This window comes from Chrysochloris asiatica, unplaced genomic scaffold (genome assembly GCF_000296735.1).
Source record: "Chrysochloris asiatica unplaced genomic scaffold, ChrAsi1.0 scaffold00030, whole genome shotgun sequence".
NCBI lineage: Eukaryota > Metazoa > Chordata > Mammalia > Afrosoricida > Chrysochloridae > Chrysochloris > Chrysochloris asiatica.
Genome location: NW_006408548.1, coordinates 2,459,119 through 2,479,289, shown reverse-complemented (window position 1 = coordinate 2,479,289; position 20,171 = coordinate 2,459,119). Strand labels below are relative to the sequence as shown.

The 20,171-nt window shown below is 40.3% G+C and overlaps 1 protein-coding gene across 1 annotated transcript in view; it reads right to left on the bottom strand.

Moving 5' to 3' along the window:
* GLB1 (galactosidase, beta 1) overlaps window positions 1–20,171 on the bottom strand; it is a 162,158-nt gene that overhangs the window by 66,604 nt on the left and 75,383 nt on the right. Inside the window, exons 11-14 of the mRNA XM_006859169.1 lie at window positions 17,913–17,987; window positions 14,340–14,429; window positions 11,619–11,735; window positions 10,229–10,360 (exon numbers count right to left, since the gene is read on the bottom strand). Coding sequence (XP_006859231.1) covers window positions 10,229–10,360; window positions 11,619–11,735; window positions 14,340–14,429; window positions 17,913–17,987 — 414 coding nt within the window. The remainder of the gene's footprint in view (window positions 1–10,228; window positions 10,361–11,618; window positions 11,736–14,339; window positions 14,430–17,912; window positions 17,988–20,171) is intronic.

Here is a 20,171-nt window from a genome sequence, read left to right as displayed (position 1 = left end):
AGCATAGAGATGCTAAAGCAAATGGAAGAAATGAGGAGGTCCAAGAACTCAACAGAAAATTTCAAAGGTCAGCTAAAGAAGATAAAACCAAATATAACAACAAAATGTGCAAAGATCTGGAATCAGAAAACCAAAAATGAAGAACACATTCAGCATTTCTCAAGCTGGGGGAACTAAAGGAAAAATTCAAGCCTCGACTTTTGTTACTGAAAGATTCTCTGGGCATATTATTGAATGATGCAGAAAGCATCAAGAGAAGAAGGAAGGAATACAGAGAGTCACTGTACCGAAAGGAAATGGGTAATGTTCAACTGTATCATGAAGTAGCATATGATCAAGATCCAATGATACTGAAGGAGGAATTCCAAGGTGCATTGAAGGAATTGGCAAAAAACAAGGCACCAGGAACTGACTGAATAAAAATTGAAATCTTTCAAGAAAGTGATGCAGCACAGGGGGCACTCACTCATCTTTGCCAATAAATTTGGAAGACAACTATCTGGCCGACTGATTGGAAGAGATTCATATTTGTGCCCATTCCAAAGAGAGGTGACCCAACAGAATGCGGAAATCATTGGACAATCTCTTTGACATCCCATGCGAGTAAAGATTTGCTAAAGGTAATACAGAAATGGCTACAATAATACATTGACAGAGAACTTCCAGAGGTTCAAGCTGGATTCAGAAGAGGCGATGGAATGAGGGATATCATTGCTGATTTCTGATGGATCTTGGCTGAAATCAGAGAATATCAGAAAGATGTTTACCTATGCTTTATTGACTACACAAAGGCTTTCGATTCTGTGGATCATGACAAGCTATGGACAACATTGCAAAGTATTCCAGAACACTTAATTGTGCTCATGAGGAATCTATACCTGGACCAAGAAACAATTGTTTGAACAGAACATGGGAACACTGAATGTTTTAAAATTGGGAAAGGTGGGAGACAAGGTTGTATTCTTTCACCATAGTTATTCAACCTGTATGCTAAACAAAAAATTCAAGAAGCTGGGTTCTATGAAGAAAAACATGGCATCAGGATTGGGGGAAGACTCATTAACAACCTGCGATATGCAGATGATAACAACCTTGCTTGCTGAAAGTGAAGAGGACTTAAAACATTTACTGCTGAAGATCAAAGAGCACAGCCTTCGGTATGGATTTCATCTCAATGTCATGAAAAAAAAAAATCCTCACCACTGGACCAATAAACAGCATTCTTATCAATGGAGAAAAGACTGAAGTTGTCAAGAACTTCATTCTTCTTGGATCAAGTATCAACACTCATGGAAGCAGCAGTCAAGAAATCAAACGACGTATTGCATTAGGCAAATCTGCTACACAGGAACTTTTCAAAGTGTTGAAGAGCAAAGATGTCAGCTTGAGGACTAAGATGCGCCTGACCCAAGCCAGGGTATTTTCAGTAACCTCATATGCATGCGAAAGCTGGACAGTGAATAAGGAAGACTGTAGAAGAACTGATGTCTTTGAGTTATGGTGTTGGAGGAGAATGTTGAAAGTGCCATGGGCTGCCAAAAGAACCAACAGATCCGTTTTGGAAGAAGTGCAGCCAGAGTGCTCCTTAGAGGCCAAGATGGCCAAACTTCATCTCTCATACTTTGGACATATTGTCAGGAGGGACCAGTTGCTGGAGAAGGATATCATGCTTGGTAAGGTGGAGGGTCAGAGAAAAAGAGGAAGACCCCCAACGAGATGGATTAGCCAAGTGGCAGCATTGATGGACTCAAGCATGGCAATAATGTTGAGTTTGGTCCAGGATTGGGCAATGTTTTGTTCTGCTGTGCATAAGGTTGCTATGGGTCGGTACTGACTCGATGGCACCTAACAACAACAACATAGTGGTGCTGTGGACTAATGCGTCCAACTGCAAGGTCTTGGTTCAAGCTCACCAGCTGCTCCTTGGAAATCCTATACAGGGTCGCTATGAGTCGGAATTGACTTGACAGCACTTAACAACAACAACATACAGAGAAGTACATTGTCCAAACCTTTCCTTTGTAGGCCAGCATGTCCCCCACAAAAGGTCCAGTGTTCTTCCCGTAAAGATAGGGGTAAGTCACTATAGATTTTGTTTTTTTCCCCCTTTAAAATAGTATTTATTTATCTCATGATTCTGTGATTTGGCAGTTTGGGCTAGGGTTAGCTTATAGGTTTGTCTGGTTTTAGCTGGGTGGCGAGTTGCCAGGTCTATTGGGGGCTGGTAGATCAAAGGGGGCCTCTTATCTCTACCCCACATAGCCTCTCATCCCCCAGCAGGCTGGCCTGGGCTTGCTCACACAAAGATGCCAGGGTTCTGAGAGAGAGAGTGAGAGGAAGTGGGTAAAGCCTCTAGAGGCCTAGGCTTGAAACTGCAGAAGGTCACTTCTCCCACATTCTAGTGACCAAAACAAGTAACTAAGAGTTTTTTACTCCAAACCCCCCAAATTCAGGGTTTGCTTCATAGCCATTGCTAAAAGATGGAATCAGGAATGGGAGAATGAAGGAAGGGGAGGGGATACACAAAAATAAACATCATGGATTGAAGATGGGATGGAAGGAAGCCACCGACCCTGCCCTTTGTACATAGCATGGAGCAAGTCTTGACTTGGAGCATCTCAGAGGATCTTACAGGAATGAGCTCCTGAGACCACGCACCTGTTGTGAGAACGAAAGGAGACAACATAAATGAGACTACATAAAAGGAGATAAAGGGTAGTGATGGTGCATTCTGAAACTATTCTTTTGGTTCTGGAGCTGCTGGGGTACCTGTGATGGTAGCCCCTGTATTGAAGCCTGTGCTCATGACTCATCTAACTTTACTTCCAAACTTGCATGTAAGGAATTCTCCATTCCTGATGAGACTCGAGATTTCCCTCAGAATACCTTTCAAGATCAAGCCTCAAAAGTCTGTTGAGTAATTCAAAAAATATTAACCAGGCAGCTATGTGCTTGGATTTATGCTGTGTACTGAGAACCCAGAGATTATCCAGCAAAGTACCCATCCCTCCATGAGTCAGACTGGCCTGTGAAGATCAGGCAGGTCAGGTCTGTAATAGAGAGATTTATTCTAGGGGCAAAGGCGGCTCCCATAATGAATTTCCAATCGTGTGCGATTGCCTTTCCTCTGGAAGTGTCATGAAATAGTCCAGACACCTGCTTGTCTTAGACCGGGTAGCACTCTAGTCCCCTTATATCAGGCCTCTGTTCTCAGTGCAGATGGTACACTACTCGACGATGAACATGTATCCCAGTATCTCTGCATCCCTTGATGCACCTCGTGTAGCATCTCACACAGAGAGTGAGCCTAACAAATGTTTGTTAAAAAGATGTATTTGGACTAAACACCTGGGCAGAGAGTAACCAACAGAGGCAAGAGGCAGGGCACCAATGGACAAGGTTTCTGGAATTCATGAACTTGTCATGAACCACCCAAACTGCACACCAAATCTTAAGCTGGTTTGGTTTTAGAAGGGAGTGCCTTAGGCGAGCTGGGTGGGTGTTTCAAGCAGAGGAAGAGCATGGTGGAGTGGCTTCCTCCTTCTGTTTCTTTCTAAAGAATGATTGAACTCAAACACAAGTGAGGCATTCTGTCTGCAGTACTCAACTTTGTTATCACCTGCAGAGGAAAAGAGGTCTTCAAAATAACTCAACATTTAAGTTGCAAAACAAATCAAGGTAAATTTACTTGTCAAACTTGGCAAAGCATGTGTACTTTCAAAAGTTGTTTCTCCATGAAAAGGGGCAGAGGGGATGTATGTATATGTGAGAATTTAAAAATGGGTATACAAACGCTTCCTTGGGCTGCTTAGGCACAGCCCTATCAACCCTTGAACCCACAATTCCTTGCAGTGTGGCTGTGAGGCCCAAACAGACCTGCACTAATATCATGGCTCACCATTTTCCCTGGACCAAGCCAACTCCCCTCTATAAGACTTAGTTTCTTCCTCTGTGAAATGGGAGCAGTAATACTTCCTTTGTAGTTGTAGTGGAGAACTTAATGAGAGGATGCACATAAAATAAATTATGTTGCTGTTAGTTGCTGTCAAGTCGATTCCAACTCCTAGTGAGTAGAACTGCTCCATAGAGTTTTCAAAGGCTGTGGCTTTTTGGAACCAGATCACCAGGCCTGTCTCCCAATGCAATGGCTGGGTGGATTTGTATCACCAAGTTTCTGGCTAGTTGTTGAGTTCAGAAACTCCATTCAGTGTGATGGCTCTTCAAAATCAACGCTGACCATAGGGAAACAGGTGAACGCATGTAGGGAGGCTTTTCTAGGGCCTGTTGTTGTTAAGTGCCGTGGAGTTAGTTCAGACTCATAGTGACCCTGTATCAGGTTTCTGAGGAGCAGTTGGTGAGCTTTAACCGCTGACCTTGTGGTTCAAACTGACTTTGCAGTCCAGTGTATTAACCCACTGTGCCACAATAGGACTCCTTTCTAAGGCCTGGGAGGGTGGAATTATGGGGGCATGTTCACAATCATATTTGCGGGTGGCTTGGTTTTTTATGGTGTTGTTTTTTTTCCTTACTAGCATGCAATGCATGGTGCTGTGGGCTAATGCATCAGACTGCAAAGTCGTTTGAACTGCAAGTCAGTGGTTCAAGCTCACCAGCTGCTCCTTGGAAACCCTATACAGGGTCGCTATGGGTTGGAATAGACTTGACGGCACTTAACAATCATCTCTATTTTTTAAAATAGAACTGAATGATGACACCACTGCTCTACTTTTTGTTCCAACTGGGGGATACAAATCATAAGACACAGACAAGGGTCTGACCAGGGCACAGAGTGTAACCCTGTTTAGGCTGCACTTGCCTGAAAATAAAGAATGCGAAACATAGGAATTTTCAGTCAGTACAACATAGTCATGTTTCCTGGGGGCTGTGATGTGTACAGCCACAATCTTCCTGACTATAAAATCAGTCTAACGGGTTGTGCAAACCTGGCCTAAAACTGCAAAAAAAAAAAAACCAAAAAAACCCTGCAATTCTGCAAATCAATGTGAAGATCTACTGAGGATGTGCAGATTTCCTCTTCCTATGGTAGCTCAATAGTTTAAGAGCAGCTCGTAAGGTTAGAGAGTTCAGGAAATAAAGCTGTCTTCAAATAAAGTGTATCTAAGCATTTTGAAGCTTAAAAGAAAGTGGGATTGAATTTGAATTAGAAATAAAGTCTTGAACCCATTTCCCCTTTAGTATTCCTAAATTTATCAAAGATCTAATTATAGTAAGTTCTGCTTCTGACAAAGGCAGACTAATTGAAGCCAACTAAAAAACCTGAATGAAGACTTTCGGCAAGATGGTGGATTAGGCAGAGTCACTATGTGATCCCTCAAAGATATGAGAGACCGAATAAAACAGACATAGATGAAAATTCTGGAACCCTGAACTTTAGAGGAAAGGTTTGAGAAGTGGGCTGAGTGCTTGCTGGGAGGAGAAATGGAGCAGGGATGATGAGAGAAAGAGACTGACTGACAAATGGCCAGTCCGATGCAGCACAGCCACCTTGAACACTAGTGAGCAGCTCTGGCAAGAGAAGGTAGTCTGGACAGATTTGCTCAGGTGATAGGAAAAGTGTGATTCCTTCTTTATTTTCAATGCTTTCCTGGTAACAGCTCCCACCTTCATCTACCCCCAGCAGTGACCTTGCTCAGCAGGAGTTCAATGTTGTGTTGTTGTGAGCCACCCCAGTGTGAGGCAGGGGGTGGCTGTGTCACTTTGGTGCCTAGATTCAAGGGGGATCGACTGCAGACCTACAGAACCCACAGTCACCAGATCAGTATTAGTCTAGCAGAAACCCTCATAACCAGCCACCCTGCCCAGCTGCACTGTGGTCCTAAAAAACATTGAAACCAACTCCATCAAGGGCCTCCAGGAACTATTTCTGGATGGAGGAGGGCCCTGAACATAGAAAACTCTAAATAGGTCATGGAACTCCATAGTCCCAGCTCTCTGGAATTCACTTGGTGAGAGCTCCTTGACTGGCAGGCGCCTCCCAGGATTTTCTACCCTCCGGGTCCAACAGTGGCACTGTTTTTAAAAAGTGTCCTCTCCTGCCTTTAAGAGCCAGCCCTACCCTTAGGACAGCCCTCCTACAAGAGCGTGAGATTGCTGTTCATCCTGCCACTGACTCCCCCGTTAGAGCTGAGCACAGGGGAGCAGGCAATGCACAAGCCAGGATATTCGAGGTTTTGTTTAGAATTTTTGTACTTTTCTTTTCATTGTTCTTTGTTTATTCTTTCTTCTTCTTCTTCTCTGTTGATGTTGTTAAGTGCCATTGAGTGATTCCAACCCATAGCAACCCTATATAGGGTTTCTGAGGAGCAGCTGGTGAGCTTGAATCTCTGACCTTGCAGTTTAAATGGCTTTGCAGTCTGGCGCATTAACCCACAGCGCCACACCAGGACATTCCCTTAAATTTTATCTTTTCTATCTCTGCTTTTTCTTTTTCTTCTTTTTGTCTGTTTCTCATTTCCCCTCTTCTATTTTTTTTTTCTCCTTTTGATCTTTCTTTGCTACTCTCTATTTTTTTTCTCTTTTCATCTTCCTTCTCTGGGTACTTCTAAGGTGCTTTTAAAAAATTTCTTCCATTTATTTTCTCTCTTATTTGTCTTTTCTATAGCTCCATTTTCTTTTTTTCTGGTTGCTGCCTGTTTTTCTTTATTCTCCTTTATTATTTTTCATGGTTGGTTGCTTGTTTGCTCTGTTTTGTTTTCTTGTTGAGTGTGTGATGGGGGATTTTCTCCTCTTTACAAAAGACAAGAGGCAGTAACTGTGCCCTTATAGCCCGGCCACATCAGTACTCTCTGCAGGCACACCCACTGGGCAAGAAAAAATACCAGCTCCTATTGCGTAGTGGTTACAAGTTGGACTGCTAACCTCAAGGTCAGGAGTTCGAAACTACCAGCTGTTATGCAGGAGAAAGATGAGGCTTTCTGCTCCCATAAAGATTTACAGCCTTGGAAACCCTATGCTGGGTCACTATTAGTCGGAACTTACTCCATGGTACAGGACCACCACTACCACCACACCACCTAGTCAGTGACAGACAACAGCCAACAGCAGTCAAACCCACCCAAACAGAGAGGCATGAAGGGCAAACAGAGAACTGTGCACATGCTTCCATTCTCTAACTACAACCACAGGAGATAGTTGGTGTGAGCCTAAGAACACATCAACATACAATCATCAATAAAATAAATATACAACATCATGATATCCCAGAGACGACAGGCAGTTTTAGCTCACAAAAGAAACAAGAGAGAATGGCTAAAACAAATGAAAATTCAGAGTCAGAAAATGTTTCTGAGAAAGAAAAGGTAATGGAACTAACTGAAAAACAGTGATATTTTGGTACCTTCAAGGATTGACAGAAAAATCACAAAAAGCAAAGAAAACACAGAAAAACTTTAGAAGAATTCAGGAAATCACTACAAGAACAAACAGTCAAACTAAATGCAAAAATTTAAATAATACAAAAACTGAAATCTGAAGCCCAGAAGATTAATACTGAGATTTTCAGAAATGGACAGTATATTGAAAGGACGATGAGTAGATTCAAAGCAATGGAAACCCAAATTAGTGAGCTTGAAGATGAATCTATCAATACTAGTATGCTAGAAGAACAATCAGAAAAAAGAATGAAAAAATCCGAATAAAGCTTAAGAGTTATGTGGGACACCATGAAGAGGAATAACTTATGGGTTAAAGGAATTCCAGAACAGGAAGAGAAAATAAAAAGCACAGAGAAAATTGTTGAAGAATTGTTGGAAGAAAACTTCCCTAGCATCATTAAAGACAAGAAGATAAGCATACAAGAAGCCGAACAAATCCCAAACAGAATATAGTCCAAAAGAAAATCACCAAGACATATCATAAACTTTCTAAAGCCAAAGACAAGGAAAGAATCCTGAAAGCATCTTGGGAAAAACAAACGGTTACTTAAAAAAGGAGAACCAATAAAACTAAACTCTGATTTCTCAGCAGACACCAAGCAGGAAAGAAAGCAATGGGACACCATATACAAAACTCTGAGAGAAAAAAATTGCCAACCAAGAATCATATATCAATTAAAGCTCTCCCTCAAATATGATGATGAAATTAGGGCATTTCCAGATAAACAGAAATTAAAGAAATTTATAATAACCAGACCAACTTTACAAAAGATACTAAAAGGTGTTCCTTGGACTGAGAACCAACAACAGTAGACAACAACTTGAGATTAACATACATAACAACACCATCCAGAACTCAACCCAGATACAAAAGTATTTAAAGTAAAACCAGAACCAAAAATAGGAAACCAGAGATATAGATTTATAATGAAGTCAACTGCAAAGCAAAAAGAGGGTATAGAGTAAATACATAAGAGCTTCCAAATGGTGAGGAAATAAAGTAGATTTCAAAATAAAACTGTTTTAAATGGGGGGAGAGGAATTAATAAATTATATGGTAACCTTAAAGAAAACACACCTTCAAAGAGGAAAATCAGAAAGATTTAATAAACATTAACACAACAAAAATGAAACTGAAAAAGAAAACCCACAAAAAATTGAACTCAGCATAGAAATTATGTGAAACAAAGAAGCTAACAGTACCACACAAAAAAAAACAACAAACACACAGCAAAATGACAGCAGACAACGCACACTTATTCATAATTATACTGAATGTCAATGGATTAAATGCACCAGTTGAGAGAGAGCAGCATGGACAAGAAAATAGGATTCCTCACTAAGCTCTCTACAAGAGACACATCAAGAAGATCGAGATAACCTAAATAGCTATAAACAAAGAATGATTCAACAAACTTAGGTATCTACACACATAGAATGCGATACAAAGTTGAAGAATGGCAATGAATCTGTATAACACCTCACAACATGGATGAACCTGGAAGACATTATGTTGAATGAAATTAGTTAACTCCAAAATGGACAAATATTGTTTACGAGACCACTGTTGTAAAAAGTTAAGGAAAAGCTTTCTTGATAAAAGAAACATTCTATGATGGTCACAGTGCCAGGAAGGAAAATTATTCATAGAAGGTAGACCCATGCTAACATGGATGGCAGGGCAGACAATATACAAGAGGAAGGCTGACAGAGGAAAGATGAGGGGAGTGGGGGACAAAGGGAGTAATTAAAGAATTAAAGTGAATAGAGGTAAACATTGATGGTACACAGAAGAGATTACAATCATAGTAATTAATAAGCAAAGCATATGATTTGTTGACTGTAAAGCTGTTCTGTGAATGTTCAGTCAATTCACAAAAAAACTTAGATGGGATATATACTTTTTTTACTCTTCCAAAAGGCATTTAAGATCTAATAAGAGAATGAGAAACTCATGGGTCAAGATGTATGAGAGGGCAGGAACCCAGAGAGATGAGCCCCAAAGTCCCACTCTTGCCCTAGAGGAACCTGCTATTGGGAAACGGGAAGTAAGAAACAGAGTCACATTTTTGGGAGAACCTGATGGGATCAAGGGAGATAAAAATCAGAAAGCTAGAGCCCTGTAAAACCACTCTCCTATTCTTCACCTTGGGTTGGATCCACTAGGGGTGACCTAGATGTTAAATGAGTCTTGACAGATACTCTTACCAGGCCTCATGATTTTTAGACAGTATGAAAAATCTTAAGCCTAACTTAAGGTGATCCCCAGATGATTAGTATATTCAGGAGCTTACAGAAATAAACAAAAATCATCCCAGGCTTCAAATTACTTCTAAAACTTTTTTTTTTTTTTTTCAAACACAGAGTGCAAAACACAATGCAAAATAACTAGGCACATGAGGAAGTAAGATACTATGAATATGAATCAGCAAAAAAAGACAAAAGAAGTCAATCCCCAGTGGCTCCAGATACTGAAAATTTCAAACATGAGCTATACAACAACCAGGTTCACCCAATTTATGGACGAATTCAAACTTAAAAATTTCAGCAGAAAACTAGAAATTACAAGTGGCACAGAAGAGTTGTTAAAGAACTCTTTAGCTATTCTAGAAGTCTGAAGCTCCTTGTAGTTAACTGATGACAGAGAGAAGGCCAAGGCAATCAGAATCCTGGCTTGAAGCAGACCTTGAAGACATGATTCTGACTTTGGTGCTGCTGGTTCTTAAGCATATCACAAACAGTGTCTTCACTGAAAAGCAAAGAGACCAACATATATGCAGTAAGACAGCGGACAACCCAATAATTCGAGTGCCTATATGGTCTGCTTGTCTTACCTTAAAATCATTGTTATAGCTGCCATAGTTCACACGGCCCATGTTCTCTACCAATAGGTCCAGAGTATCTCCAGCCTTCCCACTTATGTTCAGAGTGGTCACCTTGTTACGCTCAAGGATTCCCTGGGGGACCTGTAGGTTCAAGACCAAGTGAGAAATGACTGGTTAAGAAAATCAGCAAAGGAAGACAGCACACTCAGTTGATTTAGCACTCATTTTGCAGCCTTGAAGTTTCACTGGATTGGTAGGGAATGCTTGTTAGTCCCTCAGCCTAATCACCAGCCACATGGCAAAGTTCCCTCGGCAGGCTTCTAAACAGGAAAGTAATCAGACAGCTCAAATCAAGGAAAAAGGTCTAGGTTGGTTTCCTTTGCTCTGGGATGTTTTGCTGCTCATCTATTTTTAATGGGAAGAGAATGGGGCAAATGTTCAGGAAGACACATATTATTGGGACCACTCACTTCATGTTCTCATAGAACATAAATCAGTCACATGAAAAACAGCTTTTAAACAACATGGAGAGATGAGACTAAATCAGATAAATGAAGATAAAATCAGTTAGCTAGGGTAATCTCACCTCAAAGACTTGATAAACTACATTAACCACAAAAATTATATAAGAGCATGAAGGAATAAACAGACATTTTATCAGTAACAGATTTCCTAATTTTTTAAAAAGGCTAGATTTTTAAAAATGGATACAACATGACAAAAATTCACTAAGACAAATTTAAGTTAAAACACAAAAACACATCTGTATAACAATGTTTTAGAAACTTGCTTCTATTGAAATTAAAAGCACTGCATATCACAGAATGGAACTGTTTTAATTTTCAGTTTTCTGAACAAGTATTCTTGTTAGAAAAATCTCTTCATGTGTTCTTTCACATATTGATTTCAGTTAATATAAATCCTAAAATGGACCTGTACTTCATTATGAAACAAAGTTCTTTGTTTATTTTAGTTACGATGACCATAAAACATCCTTCAGAATACAATTTCTCACATAGGATGAAGGCACAAGGCTAAATGAATCAGTGCCACTTACAAAGCTGGATTGAACATGGACCCTGTACTCAAGGAGCTCAGTCCAGTGAGGGAAGAACTCTTGGGCAAGATGTTCCGTTTAGTCAGAAGATGCCTTTGGGGGTGAGAGGGCGGGTGTGGGGATAGGAAGCCTAGAGTGCAGCTCTCCATGTTAAGATGGGGGAGGGATATTTAAGGCTGATGGGGCAGGGGTGAGGCCACAACAGCCAGCAAAGTGCTGCCCAAAAGGCAAGCCCAAGGGGAGTGGAACCCAAGGCTGGAAAGGGGTACAGAGTCCTCAAATGCCACATTACATTCCTCTCCCGATTAAAGTAGAAATGCACAGGTCAGAAATAATTCTTACCCCATTCACAGAAACATAGGCCCGATCCCGGACTCCATCGACTGTTGTTGTAGAGAGAGGTGTCGGGTCACTGCAATTTTTAGGAAGTGTTGTTCGGTACAACACAAATCCAAAATACTAGTTAAAAAAAGGATTGAAGAAAAATACATCACTCCAGCCATTCATTTTAAGAGAACTTGGTTACCCTTGATGTGTATGTGAAAAGTGATGTTTCTAAAACCAGAAAGAATGAAAAGCCTCCCCTACCTCCAGCAAAAATTCAATCTGAAAGAAGGGGACTGGCTTTAGTCTTTTATTACAGAATGATTACCACAGCAGAAAACATCAAGGTATGTGTAAAATCATCCCTTGTACAGATGAAGAAATGACACCAGAGACAGACTAAGTGATTGGTCCAGGGCCACTTGGGAGAATCACATCATATATATCAAATAAGTTTCCATGTACCTTTCTGCCATCTCATCTTTGGATTTGGGCAGATGTTACCCTTTGTGTCTCATATAATTGATGTTCTGAGAAGCATAATCTCCCCGGGTGTTGTTTATTTTATAGGCCAGTCTATTAATTGGCTTAAATGTGGCCTCCGGGAGTGTCATCAGTTTCAAGTTAGAAGGTTGTTGTAGGACAATAATCTCAGGGGAACTTTCATTCTCTTAGACCACTAAGTTTGGTTTGGTTTTGCTTTTCCCTCCTTGAATTTGAATTTTGTTCCAAATGTTCCCTCTTTTCTCACTAGAACCTTCTATTGTGGTCCTGGTCAGTGTGGGCAATAATGGTAGCCAGGCACCATTTCATTTTAATCTCAGGCTAGAGGAGGCTGTGGTTCATGTGAACTAAATCGATTCCTTGAGTCTTTGGTTTTCTTCATTCTCCTGTACTCTAAGTAAGAAGAGAACAGTATTTGCTTCTTATATGGTTTTAAGCTTTTAAGATCCCAGAAGCTACTTCCCAGACTAGGATGTCATACCCCTCCCCTCCTCAAGATTATGGTCCTTAGTGTTTAAACCCAGTAGTTCAGTCCCGATATCTAAGTTGTTTCTATAATTGTGTACCTATATTCTCTATTGGAGTCCTGGTGTGGTGCTGTGGGCTAATACGCTGGACTGCAAAGTCCATTTGAACCTCAAGGTCGGCAGTTCAAGCTTACCAGCTGCTCTTTGGAAACCCTATGCAGGGTCGCCATGGGTCAGAACCCACTCTATGGCACTTAACAACAACAACATGTTCTCTATTATATATATGAGTTTACATGCAACATTTACAAATTTGTATCTAGAAATATCATTCATTTTTTTAAATGACAACTACTCCTCACTAAGTTACCACCTTGTTACCCATCATTTCTCATTTACAAACATAGCAAAAAATCTATTATCCAACTGTTTTGCATATTAATGATATACATCTAGCAGTAATGAGTGCTAAGATTTGAGATGATGTTAACACTGGCTGTGATGGTTAAGGTCAGCTTGGCAGGGCCGTGATCCTCAATGGTTTAGCAGTTTTGTTATGATGTAATTCGGCAGTTGTGCAATGACATAGTCATCCTCCACTTTCACGTAATGTTAATCTTTGCATAACAACCTGGTCTTTTAAACCTAGCCATGTCAATAAATGAGGAGTGGGTGCTAGTTCAGAGGCTGCAGAGCCCTTTGTCTCCAGGAGGTGGCAGTGCTTCCTGAAAAGGTAGAGGTGAGGCCTCAGGGGTCTGAGGGAGGAACAGCTCTGCTGTCTGCAGCTTGCATCCTCCTCAGGTTTCACTGGCAATAAAAAAGTTTAAGAAAATAAAATGTCATGAGAGAAGTAAAAAAAGATTTAGGAACACTTTCAGATGAAAGAAAGCTAAAGACTTTATAATTAAATGCAGTGCGTGATAGTGGATTACACAGTGGATTTTTTTTTTTTTAAAGCTATAAATGATAAATTGTTGGAACAATCAGGGGAACCTGAAAGTAGAATGCTTGCTTAGATAACAGGTGGTATCAATGCTATTTTCTTTTAGTGTAAGCACTGCACTGTGGTTATGTAAGAAAATGTCTCTTCTTAGACGATAACTGCTACAATGTTTTGAGATAAAATGTCAGGATTTTGTCAACTAACTCAAAAGGTTCAAAAGAAAAAAGAAAAAAAAAAAAAAAAAACCCCAGCAAACTCGTACACTCACACAGGGAAAGATAAAACACATATAGCAACTGTTAACAATTGGTGAATCTAGGTTAAGAAAGAGAACTGTGGGTAGTCACTGTACTCTTCTTGTAATTTTTTTTTTTTTTTAACTTGAAATTTGCCAAAATAAAATGCTAGGGAAATAAAAATAAACTTTTAAGAACACAGTCCTTATACCTTTGACTTAACTAAGGATACACAATTAGATTGTATTTTTTGAGTGTTAAAAGAAAAATTTCCCCCCCAGATACCCATAAATACAAAGTATTTAGACCAGTCGCACTCAACTTTTATCTTATACAAAATTATTTTGAAGCAGGTTCAACTACTTCCTATTTGTTGTAATGAAACACGAAGAGACAATAGAGAAGATCAATCCACTATGCAGTACTAAGAGCTAAAGAGAGCCTGAAAATTCAGTTAATATACCTGAGATTTCAGTCATCTGCTTACCATTCTGGTCCTTGCACTAGGAACAGGAATTACAAAGCAGGGCAAACAGCCCATTTTAGCAAGTGGAAAAATGATCAGGAAACATCACCTCTGAAGGCCTACCTGTTTCACCTGGACAAATGTCAAGGGATAAAAGCTTTTGGTTGGTCCAGAGGGAGTCAGGATGTTCAGAGCCTCTTTCACTGTTTTTAACTAAAAAGAAAAAAGAAAGCAGCATTCACTCACTCTCAACTCTTACCAAGTCAAGGTCAACATCACTTTCCAAGCTGATATTAGTATAGGTGACCAAGCCTCCCCACTAAATCAGTGTCAACCAGTCAAATTCATGCAACGTTGCTTCTCAATCCTCTCCATCCATTCCCTAACTCTTGATGAAAAATATAACATTGCAAGCAACTTCCTGAGAGATACATAAACCAAAAACACCCAAACAAGTTGCTGTGGAGTCAATTCTGACTCATGACAGGCCCATTTGTGTGAACAGAACTGTGTTCCGTGGGCTTTTCAATGGCTGATTTTTAAGAACTAGATCATTAGGTCTCTCTCAGGGTGTGTCTAAGTGAGGCGAACCTCTAACCTTATGGTTAGGAGCCCAGTGCTTAATTTTTTGTACCACCCATGGACTTCATCATAGGTACTTGAAATGAATAAAAAACACCGCTATGTTATACTCTCAAGTGAAGTAACTATGGCCATGCCCTCCCTCTGAACTTGTCCATGATGTGTTTCCACGCCTGTATCATGTATCACGTAAAGTGGAGGGTCACTGAAAAAGAGTTAGATCCCAACAAGATGGATTGATAAGTGACAACAGCAATGGGCTCAAATGTAACAATTGTGGTGACGACGCAGGACTGGGCAGTGTTTTTTTCTGTTGTGCACAGGGTGAACATGAATCAGAAATGACTCAATGGCACCTAATAACAACAATCACGGATCAGTTGTTTACCTTTGCCTCCTTGCCTGTCATTTCCTCGAAGGCAGAGCCTGTACTGATACATCTCTAATGCCCAGCACACAGTATACATTGAATAAGTGTTTTTGTTACGCAAGCAAAAGGACTTTTAGTATTATTGCAATCTAGGATGCTTATCATGATGCAAAAACCACCCCAACTACTTTCACTGCATACCTACCACTCTCCAGATGAAAGTCAGCATTTTACAAGCACTAGTCTGTTTGAACTGCAAGGTCGGCAGTTCAAGCTCACCAGTTGCTCTTTGGAAACCCTATATAGGGTTGCTATGAGTCAGAATTGACTCGACGGCACTTAACAAAACAAAATTTAATTTAATGGAGTCCTGGTGTGGCGCTGTGGGCTAATGCACCAGACTGCAAAGACATTTGAACTGCAAGGTCAGCAGGTCAAGCTCAACAGCTGCTCCTCGGAAACCCTATACAGGGTCGCTATGGGTCAAAACTGACTTGATGGCACTTTACAACAACTTCATTTAATCCTCACAACCATCCTGTGAGGCAGGCATTATTACCCCATGAGAGGAAGCAGGCTCATAGAATTAATGAATAGAGCCAAATTTTACAGATTGAGTTTGACTACAAATCTCAGGACTTTCCATGGTTTGATATTGATTAGGAATTTTAAAAACATTTTCCAGAATCTTAAATATAACACCACTAAATCAACTACCCACATGGGTGTTTTCCCACCTGAACAACTAAAAGAATTCAACTCAGAGTTAAAGATTATAGTCCATATAACTACAATCTTAATAAATTTAATTCCATTATATGTCAACTCGGTATCTTGAAGTGTATATATTGAAATTGTTGATAACAAGAAGCCATTTGCCATAACACAATTTTCCTTTATGGTAAGTAGAATGTGCATTTGTTACTGAGCTAACTTTGTTTGAGCAGTGCCATTGTTTTAAACAATTTCAGTTTTTTTCTGTTACATAAGCGTACATTTGCCACTGCTCTAAAACAAACTTTTTCGTCAAGCAGCACTAGTGATGAACAAGTAGAGGGTGTTCCCTTTACAAGTGTGATTAAAGTTTGATTAATCTAAAGCAAGATTTCTATCAGGTAGAGAGACCACATTCTTTGTAGAATGTGGCCCACATATCTCACACTAAGTGGAAAATGTTACGAGAGCCCAACAAAGAACTTCACCAGTGGAAAAATTAGACCATCATGTTTGGCATTTAACTTAAAGATAAAAACTTACGATGTTATTTTAGGGTATCAAGATTCTTCAGAAATATATAAAGAAATACATAACTATTTGTGTTTTTCTTTCTTTCTTTCTTGTGAGTTAAAACATGAAAGAGTTAGGGATTATAAAAGGAAAAATCTGAAGACAGAGATGGTCAAAACAAATTGACTTTAGCTTATGGCACTCTGATATTCAACTAAAACCTCTCTGCTTTTTCTCTTTCCCTAGAATACCAGGTCCTTAATCCTATTTCTGAGTAATTTTTAGCAGCCCCCCCCCCGCCCATGCAGTGATGTCACTAGGGTTGGTGTCAGGGTATGGTAACTCAAGGTGTCATCCCCTCCCCCACCATGGACCTCCTCTCATACCAGAACATACAGAATCCTAAGTAATGTTTATCCGATTTAATCATAGAATAATATATGAAGTTGTTATAAATTGTTTAAATATTTTAATATACTAACAAAAAAATGTTTTACAAAATTTTTTATATGCCAAATCACAACATATTGGTTACAAAATTAACAGAGCAGAAGCCTTTCTTCCCATTGGTTACTACTTAATTCTCAAAAGAATTACATAGATGCTCACATATAGTACTTACCACAATACTGTAGATAAAACACCAGAAAATTTTACATAATCATTGGCTATAGAAACACCAACAACAATGAATATAACAGTGTGTGTTTACAGTGTATGCAGACAAAATCACATGATTCAGAATGTCACTAGTTGGGAAATAATGACAACTCTGAGCGTATTAGAAGGTTTAGAAGGTAAATTGGTGGTGGTTATGTGCCGTGGAGTCGGTAAATTAGCATAGTGGTTTTTAGTGTTATAGTTATATTAATACATGTAAGCTGGGCTTACAAAAAATGTTTTTGTTTTGATAAATACATGGATACTTTTATAACAAAGAATATGTTTCTACTGAAACACTGCACAAAAATATTATAAACCTCTCTTACCACATTACCAGGTACAATCTCACATACCCCACACCCTCCTTGTGAAGCCACTGTCCCAATGTTCCAGTTACCATAAAAACTATGATAAGACATGAATTTGAGATGGGGAAGTGTATCATTTAGAGCAGAGACCATTCACAATACCTATGGCTTTTGGAACAATCTAGAAAAAAAATAATTGTAAAAAAGAACCTCATGCAGGGCATGTTGTTCTACAAAGACTGCTGGCACACTTTGGACAACTGAGAATTGAACCAGAGTGATCTCAATGATTTAGAATGCTTTCAAACTCCCCTACCTCCTCCCACTTAAACCCACCCCATCAACATGCACAATGTCCTTGCACCTCCCATCACCCCATTTCCCCAGAAATACCCTTTATCCTATCAGTCACCCAGAAAAGAGATTCACAGAAAAATAGTCAACCGACTCCCCAGCACAGCACTTTCACTCCCTGCCACTAAACTCCACTTCCTCATTCCTGTCTTACTTTCAACAGAATACTTCTGGTTTGGGGTTTTTTCTTACCTTTTTCAGAGCAACTTTTCCATATGCAAATTTTGGTGTGGATGGAGGGATAGGACCATCTGGTATTTTCTCAAACTATAAACCATTGTGGAAAGAGAGAGAGAAAAAAAAGCTGTTAAGTCCTCAGAAACATAGCCATAAAATTCACTTTTCAAAAGGGTGAGGCCAATCACAAAAGAAGAAACACTGCATAGGATCACTACTATAAAAGACTAGGAAAAAGAATCCCTACTAAAGGGCGGGGAGAGGATTATTTGCTGGTTACTGAGATGTGTGGGGTGGGTGAGGGGAGGGAATAGACATGGGATAGTTTGGGTGCTGAGGATGGGGGGGCAATATACAAGAAGGGGGAGGGGAATGGAAGAACAAAGCAGATGGGACAACAATTAGGCAGATTTGCATGGGTTAAGTGAGACACAGGTAAATAATGATGTAAGCACAACCTTGGAACAACAGGGCTCTGAGATACAGGGATTGAGACATGATTGGAATGGAGAAAAGGGGAGAAATAATGTTAAGATGCTTGGCTGTCTTTTGATTCTTGGTTTCCCTGACATACCATTATAAAATAGACACTGGAGGGGGAGAGAAAGGAATAGCCAGAAATATCACCATAGAAAGCTTGTAAGCCCGTCTTCTTCCTATAACTGATTGGAATACCTAAAATGGAGCTACAACGTGCCCAGTGAAGGAGGCTTCCCGCGCAGCCTCTGCATTACATAAGACAATAGGTGGAATCCTGAACAGCAACCAGAATCTTCTGAGGTGTCCTTTCCACGTGAAAGGACAAGGAGATCAGCCTGGAGCAGCCAGAAGAACACAAGATACTTCTTGAAATAAAGACCTGACAGGAAAAATACAAAACAATATAGGCAGCCCAACTGATTACTACAAGAACAAGAAAGTTGCTTGCCCAAGAGAAATCAAGGCAAGTGGTTGGGTCCCCTCAGGGCAAACCCCCTCCCAAGACTAAGACACAATGGGAATACACGCTCTGATTGGTGACCACGTTCATCACCGATAAGGGGAAGTGAGGGAAAAACAGCCATGAAGCTGTGAGCTAAGCCCTACAACGTTCAGTAGACTCCTGTAAACCCAGATGGAGACCTGGTTGGTCAAGAGTGTGGCAGGACCTAGGGACTCTTTGACCCAGAGTCAGTGACATAGCCACAGAGGACTAGAGTGGAGAGTGAAGCGTCCAGCTGATAAGAAGAGAAGGCATATGCATAAGAACATGCACACTTGCAGATAATACCCTCTTATCCTGGCTTCAATGACTGGATGATCAGAGCTCAACTAGAAGAAGAAAGAAGAGAAAAAAAAAGAGTAATCTGATACAATTTGATGAACTTGACCTACACCTATGGAAGCAGTAGCTCAAAAGAGGGAACAACCTCTTCCATACACAGAGTAGACAGGGATGGGCAACTTGGACACTGGCTACCCAAAGTGTGTGTGTGGAGGGGAGGCGCTACAAAGGCAAGAAGCGACTGGCTTACAAGCTTTCACAAGGGAACCTAGATCCAGAGGGTGTGGAGGAAGGTAGAATCTCCACTGAGTAGTATCCAATCTGTCTAGGTGGGGCTGATGAAAGGAGATGCAGATAGGGCTCTTGTGATACAATAGTGAATAATTGTTATCAGGACTGATTGTGAGGGTTGGAAATGTAAAGGCAGACGTTTTGTAGCAAAAGGAGGGGAGTGATTAACTTTGCAGTCTAGGAGTGGATGTCCTTGGAACCATCAAGGGAGAAGAGCGGAAAGCAGGACTATACTCAGAGAAACAGTGATGGCTGAGATGGAGGCAGAGATGATGACGTGGAGAGATGGAGCAGCTGGGGACTTTAGATCCAGAGAGTGAAAGGGGCTAAGTGCTGAAGACGGTGGGGAGGGGCAGACTTGCAGGGTATATCCTTTGGTTGGTGGATGATGCATGGAGGGAATTGTAACCATGGCAATGAAACGATATATGCTAGAATGAATGTAAAGCTAATGTTCTCCCACATAAACTATCACATAATTCACAATAAAACATTAAAAAAAAAAAAAAAGGGATGAGGCCAAGAGAACCAAACAGAGCAGTGCTGGTGAATTCTGAAAACGCAAAGTATGAAGGGTTGTTCCAAAAAAGGATTTGGTAACTTTTTTGTGTGCATATATTTTGTGTGCGTAGTGGTTACGAATCGGGCTGCGAACCTTAAGGTCAGCGGTTCGAAACTACCAGCTGCTCCGCGGGAGAAAGATGAGGCTTTCTACTCCC